Source organism: Malus sylvestris, chromosome 10 (assembly GCF_916048215.2).
Source record: "Malus sylvestris chromosome 10, drMalSylv7.2, whole genome shotgun sequence".
NCBI classification, from domain to species: domain Eukaryota; kingdom Viridiplantae; phylum Streptophyta; class Magnoliopsida; order Rosales; family Rosaceae; genus Malus; species Malus sylvestris.
In genome coordinates, this window is record NC_062269.1 from 430,231 (window position 1) to 450,277 (window position 20,047).

General features: G+C 39.7%; 1 protein-coding gene across 1 annotated transcript; it reads right to left on the minus strand.

The window, feature by feature from the left end:
- Positions 1-14,417: 14,417 nt before the first annotated feature.
- On the minus strand, positions 14,418-16,867 carry LOC126586633 (uncharacterized). Its single transcript, XM_050251544.1, has 2 exons — positions 16,570-16,867; positions 14,418-14,899 (listed from the first exon to the last, which is right to left on the minus strand). The coding sequence occupies exons 1-2, from the start codon at positions 16,706-16,708 to the stop codon at positions 14,667-14,669; spliced, it is 372 nt and encodes a 123-aa protein (XP_050107501.1). The 5' UTR covers positions 16,709-16,867; the 3' UTR covers positions 14,418-14,666.
- Positions 16,868-20,047: the final 3,180 nt, after the last annotated feature.

Here is a 20,047-nt window from a genome sequence, read left to right on the forward strand (position 1 = left end):
GTAAGGGCAAAATAGTCATTTGGCTAGGAATTTGGAGTGCTTCAGATTTGTGGGAGCCTTGTTTTGGTAAAAGGAGGCCACGTCAGTGGCTGAAGGGAAAAAAATAGAGGAAAGAATTTTTTTTTTTTAAAAAGAAGAGGAGTTTCAGGAGAAAATGAGGAGGAAAATGAGGAGGGGCTCGGCGAATGGGGAGAGGAGAGAAAGGGAAGGTCCAATCAGAAAAGGGGGAAGGAGGGAATGGAAGAGAGGGAGAGCAACAAGGGATCATAGATCCCTTCCCAGTTCCTTGCGACCCGATCCACTGATGGGTGATACCCGATGGATTCCGACGGCTCCTCCGGCCAAATTCTGACGATTAAAGTCGAGCCACCACTTGGAAATCACTCCATGACCTTCCCTCAACCCATTCCACCCTAAAATTGGTAAAATTTGGACTTGAAATGGTGAAGAACAGTCGGTTGGTGCGACGGGTTCGTGCAAAGATTTATCAAATTATGAAACGTTTTCCTCCAATTACCACCACCATTAGACTCCCCTTGAGGCATAGAACAAATCCCATAGATTGGTTGGGGCGTCGGAGCTGTTTTGGAGTTGAATCAAGTACACCCAAATTCAAGGGTTTCCAGCGGTTCGAGGGCGATTTGAGGTGTTTTCCGGCCGAATTGGACTTTGGCCCAGGTATGAAAGTTGTTCCTCTCATTGAACTCTACTTGCCTATATAAAATTTGGAAATTTTTGGAAATAGTTGAATTTTCCGGCTAGTCGGGGCAGTCGACCACCACCTGCGGTGGTGCATGGCCAGTGGGCCGCCGATGCTATTTTAAGCTAAATTGATATCTTGATCTCAGATTTGACACCCGTAGTATGTGATTTGATTATTGTGAGCCTAGTTTCATTAAGGTGCATTACTTGATTATTATTTGATTTGACGATCTGACCTATTACTACCAACAGAGGTGTTGCCCCGGTTACAGGGGCAGATTCAATAGCGCTCACTCCTACTGTAATGCCTTGAAAATTTAAAATATATGAATATGTGGAGAAAATGGAAAATAAATATATTTATTGTTATGAATTTCGAATGGGAAAATGTGAAATTCCGCTTCCGGATTTTATTATTATTTATGTCGTATAATTTTTTGTTAAGTGGAAAATAACGAAAATGCCCCTAGTTGATTAACGTAATTATACGAGGACGTATTTTTATCCTCATATATTTTATCGTATTTCTTTGCATCTTTGGATAGAGCTCGATCTAGCGAATGCGTAGGCGTAAACCGTTTGTAAAACGGAGTTATAACGAAAGAGTTATAAACGAACGAAGGTAAGGGCAAAATAGTCATTTGGCTAGGAATTTGGAGTGCTTCAGATTTGTGGGAGCCTTGTTTTGGTAAAAGGAGGCCACGTCAGTGGCTGAAGGGAAAAAAATAGAGGAAAGAATTTTTTTTTTTTAAAAAGAAGAGGAGTTTCAGGAGAAAATGAGGAGGAAAATGAGGAGGGGCTCGGCGAATGGGGAGAGGAGAGAAAGGGAAGGTCCAATCAGAAAAGGGGGAAGGAGGGAATGGAAGAGAGGGAGAGCAACAAGGGATCATAGATCCCTTCCCAGTTCCTTGCGACCCGATCCACTGATGGGTGATACCCGATGGATTCCGACGGCTCCTCCGGCCAAATTCTGACGATTAAAGTCGAGCCACCACTTGGAAATCACTCCATGACCTTCCCTCAACCCATTCCACCCTAAAATTGGTAAAATTTGGACTTGAAATGGTGAAGAACAGTCGGTTGGTGCGACGGGTTCGTGCAAAGATTTATCAAATTATGAAACGTTTTCCTCCAATTACCACCACCATTAGACTCCCCTTGAGGCATAGAACAAATCCCATAGATTGGTTGGGGCGTCGGAGCTGTTTTGGAGTTGAATCAAGTACACCCAAATTCAAGGGTTTCCAGCGGTTCGAGGGCGATTTGAGGTGTTTTCCGGCCGAATTGGACTTTGGCCCAGGTATGAAAGTTGTTCCTCTCATTGAACTCTACTTGCCTATATAAAATTTGGAAATTTTTGGAAATAGTTGAATTTTCCGGCTAGTCGGGGCAGTCGACCACCACCTGCGGTGGTGCATGGCCAGTGGGCCGCCGATGCTATTTTAAGCTAAATTGATATCTTGATCTCAGATTTGACACCCGTAGTATGTGATTTGATTATTGTGAGCCTAGTTTCATTAAGGTGCATTACTTGATTATTATTTGATTTGACGATCTGACCTATTACTACCAACAGAGGTGTTGCCCCGGTTACAGGGGCAGATTCAATAGCGCTCACTCCTACTGTAATGCCTTGAAAATTTAAAATATATGAATATGTGGAGAAAATGGAAAATAAATATATTTATTGTTATGAATTTCGAATGGGAAAATGTGAAATTCCGCTTCCGGATTTTATTATTATTTATGTCGTATAATTTTTTGTTAAGTGGAAAATAACGAAAATGCCCCTAGTTGATTAACGTAATTATACGAGGACGTATTTTTATCCTCATATATTTTATCGTATTTCTTTGCATCTTTGGATAGAGCTCGATCTAGCGAATGCGTAGGCGTAAACCGTTTGTAAAACGGAGTTATAACGAAAGAGTTATAAACGAACGAAGGTAAGGGCAAAATAGTCATTTGGCTAGGAATTTGGAGTGCTTCAGATTTGTGGGAGCCTTGTTTTGGTAAAAGGAGGCCACGTCAGTGGCTGAAGGGAAAAAAATAGAGGAAAGAATTTTTTTTTTTTAAAAAGAAGAGGAGTTTCAGGAGAAAATGAGGAGGAAAATGAGGAGGGGCTCGGCGAATGGGGAGAGGAGAGAAAGGGAAGGTCCAATCAGAAAAGGGGGAAGGAGGGAATGGAAGAGAGGGAGAGCAACAAGGGATCATAGATCCCTTCCCAGTTCCTTGCGACCCGATCCACTGATGGGTGATACCCGATGGATTCCGACGGCTCCTCCGGCCAAATTCTGACGATTAAAGTCGAGCCACCACTTGGAAATCACTCCATGACCTTCCCTCAACCCATTCCACCCTAAAATTGGTAAAATTTGGACTTGAAATGGTGAAGAACAGTCGGTTGGTGCGACGGGTTCGTGCAAAGATTTATCAAATTATGAAACGTTTTCCTCCAATTACCACCACCATTAGACTCCCCTTGAGGCATAGAACAAATCCCATAGATTGGTTGGGGGCGTCGGAGCTGTTTTGGAGTTGAATCAAGTACACCCAAATTCAAGGGTTTCCAGCGGTTCGAGGGCGATTTGAGGTGTTTTCCGGCCGAATTGGACTTTGGCCCAGGTATGAAAGTTGTTCCTCTCATTGAACTCTACTTGCCTATAAAATTTGGAAATTTTTGGAAATAGTTGAATTTTCCGGCTAGTCGGGGCAGTCGACCACCACCTGTGGTGGTGCATGGCCAGTGGGCCGCCGATGCTATTTTAAGCTAAATTGATATCTTGATCTCAGATTTGACACCCGTAGTATGTGATTTGATTATTGTGAGCCTAGTTTCATTAAGGTGCATTACTTGATTATTATTTGATTTGACGATCTGACCGTTGGATCGTCACCAAACTCTAATGCATTATAGAACGTAATATTTGAGGATATTAGGAACTGACAAATGAGAAATCTGACGATAGATCTTTCCGAATTGGATTTCTAAGTTTGTAAAATAAATTGTTGACCGCCACCTAATCCTAGTAATTGGCGGAGATCTGACCTTTGGATCGCGATGAGAATTTAGTATGTCGTTCTATAAGCATAATGTGGACCATAGGAAGTTATAGATCTGAAATCCGATGGCCGGATCTTCCGGATCGAATTACGTAGGGTTTTGGACCCTACCGTTGATCGAGAGTTGACTTTTGGTCAACATGGCTCGTAACGTTCTGAATATTAAATTTAGTACTACGGGATACTAAGTGAAGTCTTGTGGGCCTACATTGGTCAGAGAGTGGCTCGAATATAAGTGATATGGTTATTACCTTGATTTCTTATATCGTTTGTGAATATGAAATGGTTATATAAATGTGATTTCCATTTAAATGTGATTTTTTTTATATATATTTAGCCATGAAATGATCGAATTTGATTTATGGTGGATAATAGAATTAATTAACCATGATTTTATTTTGGGCCTATCACTCACTGTGAATAGTTTGCATACAAAATTTTTTAGGCGTTATAGTACCCATTTGGTGTGATTCAATTGTGAAAGCTAATGTTGAATATTTCCATTACTATAATATTTTTAGAAACGGATAAAAGAATGAATGGTGAACTACGAAGGGTTTGGTCCCGCTCAAAGGTACGTAGGCTGACACACCCCGTCACGTGAGGGTGACGTAGCCATGTGCATAGTGTGGAAGCAATAAAGATAAGAATTATACGAATAAATAAAAACCGAAAGCTACTAATGTGCACTAATACACAGGAAGTGCTAAGAGTGAGATACAAGTGTAAATACTCCTAATCAGAGCATAGAAAGTCTAGGTGAAGTCCAGTAGGACAAGTAGTACTTATACAGTACCAGAAGATGTCCTACAATTATTTTATCATGTCAGAACCGCCGAAACCCTCGTACGCCACCGACAACAAGTCTACCTAAAACCTGGAGGGGCGTAAAACAGAAAACGTGAGTGGGCAAAAACAAATGTTTTCAAATGCATTTCATTTCTCAAAGTTCTAACCCCTCGCTGTAAAACATGTATAATTTTTCCCATAAATAGAATATAAACACATGCATAGATATACATGTAAATATCTCAATTCAATTCATGCTTCACATAATCATATTCATGAGTATGCCATGCCAAAACATAAAATAGGATAAGTAATTCAGGCGAGCATAAATTTATGGAAAAAAACATATTAGCCGAAACCCCTGCATAAGTCTGTACGGCTGAATTCATAGCTGATTATTCCATCTAGCCGGAGTCACTACAATGACCTATACGACACTACACTGCACATAAGTTGAAACCACTAAAAGGGTCTGTACGAAAAGACTAGGTGTAATATAATTATGCTCAATATTACGCTCTCATGATAGATGGGCGATAAATCGCTAGTCACCTACGAGTCGGAACCACCTATAGTGGTCTGTACGACAAGACTGTGCACCTAAATTGGATCCAACGTGAGCATATGGTGCAGGAGGTGACATTATAAATAGGCATGTGCCATATCTCTGGCTAAATCACAATCACCCTAGGTGCAGGTTTATGAGCTCTATGTTTCTCAATTCATCACAACCGTTATTCACATTCACAATTCATAAACTCACCTGGAACTTACCTGAGCGTCCACAACATCACAATTATATATATATATATATGCAAACATCATATGCATATTGTAAATGTAAATCATTTGGCATGGCAATTTAAATCATAACTCATTTAAATGCATTTTCTGGGAAAATATCAAGTATATAAATATATACTGAAAACCAAAAGCCCACTCACTGGTATGTCGAAGGGTCGTAGCCCTCGAGTCGCCCTTGACTGCGCTCGTCTTCGGGATAAGTCTCACTATATGCGAACTAACTGAATAAACGTTAATTTAAAGCACATAGACAAAACTAGCTAATAACTTCTCATACAATGCTCAAATGGGGTGTTTGAATATACCAACATGATCTACATAACTCCACGAACATCCCCATATTTTTAGAATAATTTTCTGACCACCCACGCGCCGCCACGCGTCGGTCAAGGCACGGCAACACGAGCGACCACGCACAGGGAACCTTAACGGAAACCCTAACTGCCGTTAGGAATATTCCGTGGAATGTTTTTTTAAATAGTAATGGAATCCGTTAAACTAACCAACGCCGTTAGGAATATTCCGTCAAAGTTGACGGAATATTCCATCATCCCCTACCTCAAAACTCTGGCGACCGTCGCCAGCGCCGGAAACTGGGAAATTCTTTAAACATTTATATCTTTCTCGTTTTTCATCCAAAACTCATGAAACTTGAACCAATTTGAAGCTTAGGACGAATAGAACACAACCATACCTTTTAAAATCTCTAAAACCCACAGGCTTCGCCGGAAAACTCCTCGACACTCCAGCCAAACCTGCAACTCATCGAATCTCACTATTCCGACATCCAAAATCTTCCAACGAACCACTCCTAACCTCGTGAGGACCTCTTTAAGCTACCTATAAGCTTGAAATCCCCAAAAACATGAGATTTTACGATTGCATGAATAGTACCTTAATCGAAGTTCGAGAGAAACTAGGGTTTTCGAAGGAATTCTTACCTAAAAATGGTACCATTCAACTCGTATGAACCTCAGGGACACGATGGTGTACTTTAAACCCTTGATCTGTAAACTTTCCACTGGTTTTGTTGATGGTCCGTACATGAGGGAATGAGAGAGAGTGAGTCCGAGGGTGACACGCCCCGACCCTGATATTCCTCGAAATACCAGGATAGACACGTGTTGGCCGACACCCGAGGGTGACGAAAGCCATTAATTGATACAAAAGCTAAGAATAAGAAATAAATAAGGGTTATGAATTTAAAAACAATGAGTTAAAAGTTTTAGGAACGTGCTCAGAGCATACAACTAAACCTAATCACTAAAAAGAATTAAGATAAAATTTAATGAATAAAGGAGTGGGTCCTACATCGAGAGGATCCAAAGATGCTGCTGCGGAAATGTCTTGACGCCGGGATTAGGTGCCTTGATTCTAAGTCCTGAATGGGGGCGCAAAACAAAGGTGAGTGGACCAAGTTTATATATATAATAATAAAACAGTTATCAAGATATTAACCCCCAAAGTTTATATAATGAAAACTATTAGCATAATAAGTATTAGGTTTTAATAAAAATCCTAGCATGCCAAAAATATTTCAAAAGCCATGTATCGCGGAAAAGCATCGCGAAAATCAAAACAGCAAACGTCTCATAAATCGTCTCGTAAACGCGGTGTGCTGCTAGTAAGATCACCGAATAAATATAACTCCCGGCCCAATGCCTGCACCTAAGTCTCTGCGCCCGTAGCCAGAGATAACTACCACCCGGCCCAATGCCTCTTCATGTCCCTCAGCCCGTAGCTAGGGATTATTTCTCCCAGCCTAAATGCCAACACCAGATCCTCGCCCCAGGCGGCATAGTGTCCACTAGGTACACACAAAATGTTACGCCTCTCGTAAATAACCACTTCATAGCATAGGTTACCGATCATCGTCTACACTATAAAGAGAGGTTCAAAAACATGTTCTAGCATCCTATCGTCATTTATCAGATAGTCTACCAGTTCATGGTTTTTATAGAAAATACGATATATTAAAATATAGCTCAAAATAGGCTAACAATTATTTCCTCACCAAAACACGAGACGATAATCAATATCTTAAATCATCAGGCTTCACATAAATCAAATCATAAATTCGTAGGCATGCTAATCATTTATGCAATTAAATTATCAAATCATGTAATTTTAGAAGGGGTCCACTCACAGTACTTAGTTGCCAAAAGCTGCGCCACTAGCGAAGACGAAAACGTCACAATAATTGTCCCTAAGCACATAAAGAGTCCAATAAATAAAACTATATAATAGAAATTGAATTTGGGAAAACGGACATTGGAAACGGATTCAGAACGTCGAATTACCCTAAGAAGGGTCCCGGACGAAAACCTGAAAAGTCAACCCTAAAGTCAACGTTGACCGGGGATCAACGGTCAAATTAGGTCTAACGGGTTTTAGGCTTGAAATCCGAATTAGGGTTTAGAGTTTAAATAGGATTAGGATCTATTGGGTTTTGAAATTCTAAGGCTTTTGGGTTAAAAGGGTTTAGGGTGAAGAAATGAGGTTTGGGCCTAAGCCCAAACACACATATACACCACAAACACACATACACATGCACGGCATGCACATGCATGCAAGCATGCACATACACACACGTACACATGCACTAACTCACACACACACACACACCCTAAAACACACACACACACACACGGGCCCTAAGGCCTCACAAAACAAACAGGGCTTTAAGCCCCTTGAATTAAACCGGCCCAAGGCCATTTTAAAATAAGGCCCAAAGCCTTTAGGGGTTTTAAAAACAAAAGAACAAAATTAAAAAAACTAAAGGGGGCTGGGGGTTTAACGGGCTTAAAGCCCAAGGGGAAAGGAAAGGGAAGGCCGGCTGGCCTGGTTTTGCCGAGAGAGAGAAGGTCGGAGCTGCTACAGCTCTGGTCACCGGAAAACATGGGTTCTAGACCCCGATCTAGGTATAAACATGAAGAACAAAGAGAGAGAAAGAGGTTTCTACCTTCCAAAAACCATGACTCGGTCGGAGGTGACCGGAAAAAAGCTCCCAAAGTCCACGATTCGCCGGAAAATGGGTGTGCTCACCCACAATGATTTCCAAAGCAAAACCTACGTAAAAATGGAAGGTTCAAGCTTCTAAATCACAACCAAGCATTATGCTAGGTACGAGAATGAGGGATTCGAGACTTACCCCAACGGAAAAGGAAAGAAGTTCGCCGGAGCTTTGCTCCATCGTCGATCTCAGAGAGAGAGAGTCCTGGACTTATGGCGAGCCTCTCCTAAGGGTGATATGGTCTTCGTGTGTCCAGGGGGAGAGAGATGCGAGAGGTTGAGGGAGAGAGGTTCGGGAGAGTTGAGAAGGACAGAGTACAGAGAGAGACAGGAAGAGGAAAGAAGTCTCGGGGGCCAGAAAGAAAGAAAAGAGAGGGAGATCGAGGAAACATAAAAATAAAACAAGGTGGGCCCCACGGGCTCACCAATTAAGGACTAAACCAATTTTAAAATATAAAAAAAAGGTTGGGGTGTTTCAGAGGGAGAGAGAGCACGGGAGAGAAGAGAGACGAAGGGTTTGTGTGTGTGTGAGTGGTCCACATGGTCACCAACCAAAACCACAAAACAAATTTCTAATTTTGTTCCAAAAATTAAGGAAATTGCAAGTTTGGGCCACCATTTACATGCATAACACACCACAACGCTCACGTCCAAAGGTAAAATAGTCAACTCACATCACCGATAATTTATTTCGGGACAGGCTGTGACATAGGCAGTCTAACATGGGTTAGATGCAGCCCTAAATAATCGAGAAAGAAATCTTTTGGTGAGAAGTTGTTTTAATATAAGAAATTTGGGGATTAAATTGATAATTTAATCGTATGTTTTGATAATTAAAATATGGATATAGTTTTGTGAGGAATTAAGGAATTGAAATAAAGAATCGTGACTAATGGTAGTAAATTAAACAAGAGTTTAAATTGGGCCTATCATCAGAATTATTCCAGAAAATAAGTATTTCGGGGCGGGGCGTTATACCTACGCTCTCTTTTTTGCAGAACTGCTTACTTGTTCCCACACTTTCTAGCCACTTATTATATGTGGGGCAAGTAATCGAGCAATTAGACAATGTGGTGCTAATGTTTCCGTCTTTCTATGTACTTCAAGATATCCAGACTCAGACGATCATTGAGCGTGGTACTAAGAGGAGGGGTTGTACTATGTTGACAATGTTGCATAAGGCTAGGTTCATCAAGTTCGAATTTGTGATAATGGTAAGGTGAAGACTATTCAATTATGGCACCGTCGCCTATGTCATGCCTCCTTTGGTTACTGATTTGCAAAATTTACTTCCGTCATTATTTAATAATATCCTGAATTCTTCTCTAAAGTGCAATGTATGCACATTAGCTAAAAGTCATCGAGCTTCATATCCTCAGAGTTTTAACAAAAGAACAATTCCTTTTGAGTTGGTTCACTCTGATGTATAGGGGCCATCTCCAGTTACTACTCAGCATGGTGTGTGTTGATTTGTAACATTTGTTGATACTTAATATTCAATACTCGCTGCCTATTTAAGTGTTTTAGTCTGACGACGGTGGTGAGTATCTTAATAAAAAAAATTCACAGAAAAAAAAATCTCCATGACACTACATGCCCTCAGACACCACAACAAAATGGAGTTGCTGAACGGAAAAATCGGCACATACTTGAGATTAACCGTTCCATTCTGATTAGTAGCTGATCATGTTTTGCTCTCCTCCAATCTTCATCTTGAAACACAGGTTCTTGGTTGTGTGGCATACATCCATCTTCACAAAAATCAATAAAGCAAACTTGATCCATGTGCAGTGCAGTGTGTGTTTCTTGGCTTTAGTTCACAACAACAAAATTTTGATGTTATCATCCATCCACTCAACATACATACATCACTATGGATGTTACATTCTCTAAAGACGAATTATTTTTTCCTCCCCACAATACTCTTCAGGGGGAGACAACCTTAATTGATGATTATGGTGGGTTTGTTGTCATAGAGACGGTGCCACTTGTAGATTCTAGGCGTGACAGCCCCATCCCAAGTGGGCCAAGACCTCAAGGACAAAGTGCAGAGCATGACAGCCCCAGTTCAAGTGGGCCGAGACTTCCAGGAAATAGTGTAGAAACTGGACCGTGTGCAGAAATTGATCAGCTCCCAAGTGGGTGGAGTATTGACCAAGGAGTAGATGCAGACCCTGCTGCTACAAGTGGGTCTCAGAACTGCTTGAATAAATGACAGCCCAAGTGGGCATCATGATGTGGCTAGTGTTCGCAGACCAAGTAGGAGTAATTATGAGAAGATGTATGATGGCCCAAGTGGGCCTAGCTTGCTAAATGATGAGGTGATGGTTAATAATACAAGCCCGAGTGGTGGGCTTCCACAAATACATAACGCCACGAGCGGATTAGAAGCTGAACACGACAACCCCCTCGTACACGAGTCGACCATGATCAAACGAATATTCTTGAGGTAAGTGCTCATTAAGATATTACCAAATCATTTTATGTGTTACCTCCTTGACAAAATTGAGGAAAACCACCAGACATGTATTCTCCAAAGGCGAAGGTGCGATACTCCATTGCAAACTATGTCTCCACTCATCAACTCCCACCAAAATACTGTGCATTTGTTTGTGAGATGAAAACTATAAAAATACCTCCCATAGTGGAAGAAGCATTAAAAAATCTAAAATGGACAGATGCAATGTAAGTTGAGATGGAAGCATTGAAAGATCTGATATGGCATTGCAAACTCCAGTGGGAAAGTATGTAGATTGTGAAAGGCACTATATGATCTGAAACAGTCACCTAGAGCGTGGTGTTGATGGTTCACTTAAGCAATGAAAAAGTATGGGTATCGATTGGGTAACTCAGATCATAAATTGTTCATCAAATGCAAGGATGGCAAAGTAACTTTGCTTATTATATATGTGGATGATATGATTGTCACAAGTGATGATACAATGGAAATTGATCGACTGCAAGAATACTTGTCTTCTGAGTTTGAGATAAAAGACCTTGGGGGACTTAAATACTTCTTAGGGATTGAAGTTGCGAGGTCTCATGAGGGAAAATATTTATCACACTGAAAGTATGTTGTGAGATCCCACATCGCACAGGGGAATGGATCTTGTAAGCCTTATATGTATATTCTCATCTCTACCCAGCACGAGGCCTTTTGGGAGCTCACTAGCTTGGGGTTCCATCGGAACTCCGAAGTTAAGCGAGTAGCGCGCAAGAGCACTCCTATGATGGGTGACCCACTGGGAAGTTCTTGTCTGAGTTCCCAGAAACAAAACTATGAGAGCGTGATCGAGACCCAAAGCGAACAATATCGTGCTACGACGGAGGTCGAGCCCAGGATATGGTGGGGTCCAGGCCGGGATGTGACATATGTGTTGGATCTTCTATCTGAAACTGGTATGCTAGGGTGTAAACCCGTTGATACACCTATTGTGCAGAATCACCATCTTGCAATCTATCAGGATCAAGTTTTGAAAAATAAGGAGAAGTACCAAAGGTTGGTAGGATGATTGATTTACATGTCACTCACAAGGCCTGATATCGCTTACGCAGTAAGTGTGGTGAGTCAATTCATGCAGGAAACATCCCAGCTGCTTATCTGGAAGGCAGTAGATATCTTGCTGCACCGGATTGTTAGCTCACTCGACAAGTTGGGCTTAGGAGATATCTATGCCCTAACTTGAGGGGGAGTTGGTGTGAGTCAAAGTTTTAGGTGGATTATGAATTTATTTGTTTCCTAGTTTGGTTGTAAGTTGTAACTCTCTCTTTAATATTCCTTGTATCACAAGGAAAATAGTTGTGTATATATTTCCTCCATCGGGAGAAGAATAACAAGAACGAACAATAAAACCTTAAATGTTGTAGTTTTATCTGTGTCTTGAATCGAACCCATCACTACAAATACACCGCTAAAGTTATTACTCAATTCCACTTGTAGTCTGCAAGCAATTATAGTTGAAGCTCAATGCTCAGCATCACCAAAACTGCCTTGGTCTTTCATTCTTTTTTCCTATAGTCAGACGATGATTTGAGATTTTGATTCCTGAAAGGACAAGGTATGATTTCAAGGATCCGAAGACCATAAGCTATTAGGATTGGCAAAACAGAACCCGCCAAGATCCACATCAAAGAACCAGGACCAAATGAAATGCAAACAACACATCCGCTACGGAATCTAAAGCATATCCAGAAAAAAGCAACAGGGGTTGTTGTTCAGCTAAGCAGTCGACGTATTTATAGTTCCCCTTTCGTATTTTGGTTAGGATTGGGTCTATTCTCACTGCACTCATATGGAACTGGAAGAGAATGGAATGGTATACATAAACTATATCTTGCCAGAAAGTTTGACATACTACATGTCAGAGTCTGACAAGTGAAATCTCTCTCTCTCTCTCTCTCTCTCTCTCTCTCTCTATACATATATACATAATATATATATATACATGTACATGCAGGAAACAATTCTCTGGAAGGCAGTATGATCTGCTTTGTCGCCAGATTGTTGGAACCTGTATTTAGATGGATTTGTGTTCTATGTATGATTCAGATTGAAACTCTGACAACAGAATATTTTATACTCTTTTCTCAGAGATTATGACCCGTTTGCCCGTTTATATATATAAGTTGATTAGAGTGGATCTTGGTTGCACAAGGTTTTGCTTTGTTTGGTTTTCTGTTTTCTTTTTTATTTGGTATGTTAAGGCTCAATTATTTAGCTAAAACTGACAACGTATTTTCATGAGAACCTACTGTTATGATATACAATTTGACTTGAAAGGAATCATATTAAGTTTATTCTGCTTCTCAAATCACATCCTTCAGGACAACTTTCCTTTCCTTTATTAAATTAACGTTGCAACTATTCGACATCTCACTGAGATCTGCTTCACAGTTTGAGTTGTGATTGTTTCTTATGCTGCTTTCTTGTGCCGATTCAGACGAAGCAAGCTATTGAGCAAGTAAATTTGAGGGAAAATGATTTTAAAGTCAGTTGTTTTGCTAATAATAATAGATAGATATCTTTGCGGATGTATACATGCCTGTGCGGGTGCTTTCAATCAGATGCAGATAGTATATATATCATGATTACTTTATGTTCTGCTAGTGTGTCTGTCCTCGGCTTTACTGTCCCGAATATGGAGTTTTTGATGGATTTTGAAATGAGTGAATTAATTCTTCATTTTTCTTCTCACGACGGGTGATTCCAGCCAGTGCTAAGGGTAATGGATGTAAAGAGCCTCGAAGAAGAATACAATGCTCTTCTATAAAGCTGGGGAAAGTGAGTAGTCGAAGATTCTGCAGGACCAAATTGAGTAATTGAGGGTAAACTGTTTATCAGGCTTTTGTAGGAAGACCTAGGTGCCGTCTCCATTCTGGTCCATAACAGCCCATGGCTATTACAGATAGCCTCTGCCTGCTGCCAGGACCAATAGTAGGACAGACATTGCTATTGGACGGGGACATTGTAGTTATGGCTTCAATTAGTTTCCCTTTGTCTAGTTGCTGCAGTATGCTTCAAGTCTCCTTGTACAGAGAATCTCAAAGAAAGATCTTCCACATCTTTTAGAGTCACTCAATGGTTCTTCAGGAATTGGCATGATCTGAAGGCGGGTAGTGGGATGACGGATTCGGGAATGTGGAACATGGGAGAGGTGGTTCGGCAGTGTTCAGGCCACGAAAAGCGGTGGATGTACTTTAGGCCGTTCTTTCTGCCTTCGAGGCAGGGGTTTTGTTTTCCTCCGACAAACTGCACGAGAGAGTCGACTGACTGATTCTTGCCGGAATTGGCTTGGAGGATGAAAATTCAAAATCTGAGGATACTCCATGTCCATGCTAAATAGTGATTTTACCACTCAATATATGCAGCTGCAATAGATGAACAATTTGAAGCCAGCGGCAGCAATTACAGACCAAAATAAATAAATTAAAGGATAAGAATTTCCCTTTTTAATCTCAATCCGAAAGGGATCATCCACTCGAAACAAACACAAGAAAACAAAACAAAATTCTCAAAAAGTGACATTCAAAACAAAAGAGCTTGTGAATACGAATAATGGAGGCTCAAATACTTATAAACATTAACATCCAACAAACTGAATTCAGTACATTGCAATAATAGCACCGGATAACAACAATTACAACACCATTGTTCCTTAATAACATCTCAAACAAATTCTCCCAAAGCAATAATCATTACACGATGAAGATAAAATCCATAAAATTCCTCGAACCTATGTGAACATCTCCGAATTCTTCAAACCACAGATGAAGCTTGAGTGCAGCGCTCAGTATGATTACCTCCTTGATCGTGGCAGAGAACTCTTGAGTACAGCTCTTGTTACCATTTCCACATCAGCGACATCAGGGTGCGCTGTTTTTGGATCACCATGGCAACACGTACAGACTATTGCAGCATCTGGGCCAACAGTTACATCTGGTGAGCAATATCTCCCGTACGGGCAAAGTGGTGCACTGTGATCATTCTTCATACAAATGCGACAGTACCTGAACTTTGGGGTTTGTATAGCTATGGACCAAACCAAAAGAAGATATCAATGCCGGTGACCACACAATGCACATTGAATGACCAATAACTACAAATTGTCTCTATTTTAACATAGAAAAGTATTGAATGAACAAGATATAAATAGCAAGAGTCTTAAGAACACAATGAGCATAGAGAAAAATCAATCATCATGAACCCCATTGATTCATTTCATAGAAGATAACTCAGTTTCCAAGTATTCTATTTTTTTCGTATTTCTGATCTCAAGTCCATCAAACAAAGAAATTTACGTCAAATTAGCCACACCAGGACAACGTATCTGCTTTTTTTTTTTTTTCCTTTTGTGAATTGTTGATGAAACATATAAATTAACATGGAAGCTAGCTGCAGCCAGTGGCGGATCTACAGAGGGACCTGGGAGGTCCCAGGACCCCTCGGCGATCCTAAATTGCTGCTAGAAATTTTCCGGAGGACCCCTCGTACTCGACATGAGGTCTGTGCTGCGGGTTGGAGTTGCAGGTTCTAATGGAGAAGAAGACAGCGGGGAGGGGAAGAAGAAAGAAAACAGGGCCTTTTAACAATTGGTCCAAACCGGCATAGTTTTGGCCAATTGTTTTAATTTAAAAAAAAAAATCAATGAGACAAACTCTGCCGTTTGTCCATGATGTTCCATATTCTTTTACAGCCTAGCCCCACATGGGCCACATCTTTCCCGAGAGTCCCTCCCGTTTCCTTTCCCCACTCCTCTGCTTTTTCCCCCTAATCCCCATCTTTCTTATATTCACCCAAAACCCAATTTCTAATCCCACCCAATTCCATATTATAATTACATTACTCCAATATCATACATCCACTTGTTTCAATTCACCAAGCCACCACTATTTGGTTCAAAGTTCAAGTATGTTTTTGGGTATTCTAATCTAATCTCAATTAAATTATATTAGATATTGGTAGAGATTTTTAGTCTATTATTGATATGGTTGTTGATATGTTTTATGTTTGTATACTCATTTTATCATTGCAATTTAGATGGAATTTTTGTTTATTGGTTGATTGGTATATATTTTGTGTTTTTGGTTAAATGTGTAGTTTAGAAATGAGAAATATGGAAAGATTTTTCAAGCCAAAGCAAATAGCACCATCTAATTTTTGAATGAAGTGTATTATATTTAACTTTTCAATGTTATTTTTATCTATAAATTTTTTTACCTTTATTATTGGGACCCCCTGAATTTAAAATCCTGGATCCGCCACTGGCTGCAGCACAGCAGCAGACTGATGGAATTGCAAATATATAACTTGAAAAACTGATCAAATTGATCCAAAAACTTTGGCACGATATTTCCTCAAAACATTAGTAATAAATCATTAGTCCTCTCAACCTATAGCTATATGAAACAATAACAACCCACAGGAAAACCTAAACCTAAATGGAGGGACTGGAGTACCGGTGACGGGGGTTGAAGGAGCATCTCAATACAGTAATAGTAGGAACAGCTGGATTTATATATATATATCTATATAACAGTCAATAAATTACACAAATTTTCAGCATAAACTTACGATATCAAACGAAATTCTAATACATAAACCAAAAGTAAATAATTTCAATTTAAAATCTCAGAAATTTAGGTATGAAATTAAATTCTGGAACAAAAAGAAAGAAAAAAAAAAACGCAATTCCTGCATACCATAATCAAAAGCAAACTTCTTTGGTCCCTGTGCCTCAGCCACCTTTTGTTGTTGTGCCTCAGCCGCCTTCCATCCTTGTGCCTCTGCCGCCTTTGATTCTTCTGCCTCTGCAAGCCGTGATTGTTTAGTAGGCCGCATCGGTTATTCATCAGGCCGAATCCGGACGGATTCTGATTTCAAGGGCCCCATGGCTGTGTCTGTGAATTCGAGAGAGAGATCGCGCAACGGTTTTGCTCTTGCGGTGAGAGAGAGAGGAGGCGTTTTTAATTTAATTTTTTTTTTGTCAGAGGGCGTTTAATACAAAGTTTCCTCTCCTCCCTCACATCGTCCTTGTCTTCTGTACTTTACCGAAAGGGCAAAACCAATTGTTGTAAAATTCCGAAACTACCACTATTTACACTAAAATAATTAGCCATTTAGTTTGGGGTAGGGTGCAACTCGAGCGGGTTGGAAGGTCAACTTAATCTTAACCCAACTTTTACAACTTGAATTCTGGTTCGGATTAGGTTGCATTTTGGTTCATTTGAGGTCAAGTTTACTTGGCTTGGGTTCGGGTTGCCTAACTTTTTTAAGTTTAATTTTGTAACAACTTAGTTTCCAAGAATTCCTATAAAAATTAAGCCAAGTAGCATCAAAACTAGCTAACTTTATTTTCATAAATCAATCTACTATAAAGTTTTAGGATTTAAAAACTACGAATATGGGCTACAATTTGGTTAGATTGGGTTTGGTTAGTCAGATTGGGTTTGGTTAGTCAGGTTAGGTTGGGTTGGGGATGGGCGGGCAAATGATCAACCCAATCAATGAACGAGTCAAAATTGGGTTGGGTTCGGACGGATTATAATTAAAAAAACCAACTTTTTCGGGTTTAAAGGCGGGTTGGACATGGGCGGGTTCGGATTGGCCCAATCCAAATTGTACTCCTAGTTTAGGGTAATGCTAGGAAGACTAAATTTGTAAACAAAAATTAAAGGATATATAAGTTGATGATTGGTTTATTATTAAATGTCATACATGTGCTCATTTCTATTAGTGACACGTCATTTAGTTTACAAATTTTGTCTCTAAATTAAGTTTCCCTAATATTACCCTTTAGATTGGGCTACTTTTTGGTTGGATAAAAGATTTTCATTTCTTTTGTAAGCATCTAGTTAGGCCCAATACAGTTGCGCCCGTTATTTCGAGACAGCAAAATAACACAAAGCTGCTTTAAAAAATATAACGTAAAATTCCAACCAAAAAAAAAGCGACATGAAACTGGTTATGAACTTGGCATGTGTGTGCATAGGGAGTGTTAAGGAGGAGCGAAAGGTGCAGTCGCATAAAGTCCTAAATTTGAAGGGGCCCCTAAATTTTTGTCATCTAACATCATGTAATAATATTCTATATTAAAAAAAATGCTTTTGTTAGCACTTTAAAACTACATTGTACACTCCTTATCAAAGATTTTTTTTCTTTCTAAATATAAAAACTTAGAGTAAAACGAGATATTTTGGGTGTCTAATAACACCCTAAAAACGAAAATTTCTTAATTTTATTATACAACAACGTTATATATTCTTTAAAGTTAGAGGTTTGAAGTTTTTTTTTTATTCATGTTTGGTTGTTTAAGATGACACTACTTTTGATTATTTAGTGAAGGTTATGTTTGTATATTTTTTTACTTATCATTAAGGACACTTGTAAACATGCAATCAGTGAGTGCTAAAGTTTTTTTTTTTGTTTTTATTTTATTTTTTGAACAAACGATATTATCTACACTAATGGGGTGAGGGAGTGGACTTAAGCCTCACAATGGGCTAACCATAATGTAGTTCAAATTCACCTTGGACGATAATTGAACCTAAGACCTCTCACTTCCAAGTAAAGAGGAATATCACTAGACCGTAGTACTAAGTGACTTTGTTTTTACTTAAGTGAAGGTTTTTTAGAATCAATACATTGTCATACTTAAAAAAAAAAATAAATAAATAAATAAATAAACTTAAAATGATTTTAAGAAAGGCCTCTTTTACAAATTTCGCATAGGTTCCCCAAAATCTAAAAGACGGCTCTTTATGACTCATTGTAAACTAATGGTAAATCTCACTAACACTCATCGTGTAACAACCCGTCCCTAAAAATTATGATTTTTATAATTTTAATAAGTAAATTTACGAAAATGCCCTTTGAGGCAAAGTGTTGACTTTTGTTGAATGTTGTGTAGTGTCACGTAAGGTTCGTTTTCTTGGCTTATTCTCGTAGTACACGTCGCTACGGACGCGTAAGCGCAAACAGATCTTATTTGGAGTTATAACGAAGGAGATATTAACGTTTAAAGTTGGGGGTATTTTAGTAAATTAGTTATTTCCTAGAAAGCTTCATATGTTTAGAGCAAAATCTAATTGAGCCACGTGTGTGGCCCAGATTAAAGGAAAGAAAAGTGGGAGGTGGAGATGAAAAATAAAGGAGAGATAGGGAGGGAAGTCGGCCAATGAGGGAGAGAGAGTGAGGGAAGTGACCAATGAGAGACAAGAGGAAGGAAAGAAAGGAGAGAAGAAGAAAAAGAAGAAAAGGGGAGCCGACCCGCAAAACATGTCGGACTCGACCCGTTTAACCTTGTTCCGAGGCTTTTCCGTCGATTTTCCGACCAATCAAACCACCAAACCACTTGGAAAACACTCTAAGACCTTCCCTATTTCCATTCCACCCCAAATTTGATTGAATCTAACCTTAAAAATAGTAAAACCCGCAACGTGGGTGCGACGGGATCGTGTGTAAATTCCTCAAATCCTGAAATGTTTTCATCCAATTACCACCAATAATAAGCTCCCTTCAACCCCAAGAACAAAGCCCAAGCAATGTTTCAGGTGTTGGAGTGAGTTTGGAGGTCTAATCAAACACACCCAACTCTAGGGCTCCAGCGGATTTTCGTGAAATTAGGGCTTTTCTCGGCCAAATTGGTCGTAGTCACATGTATGAAAGTTGCTCTACTCACTGAGATCTTCATTTCTCTGAAGTTTGAGAATTTTTAGAAATAGTTGAATTTTTCGACGAGTCGGGACAGCACGTGACCAGTGGGCCGCCAATGCTATTTTACGCCAAATCGATATATTGATTATTGTGAACCTAGTTTCATTATGACACATCACTTAATTATTATAGCAATCGACGATCCGATCGTTGGATCGTCACCAAACTTTAACACATTATAATATGTAATATTTGAGGACCATAGGAACTTATGGATTGGGAATCCGATGTATGGATCTTCCCAAATTGGATTTGTAAGTTCATAAAATAAAACGTTAACCGCCATTTAGTTTTGGCAATTGACGGAGATCCAACCGTTGGATCGTAATGAAACTTTAGTATGATGTTTTAGAAGCTTAATGTGGATATTTGGAAGTTATGGATAGGAAATTTGCAATGCGGATCTTCTGGATCGAGTTACATAGGGTTGTAGACCCTACCGTCGATCTTTGACCGACAGTTGAC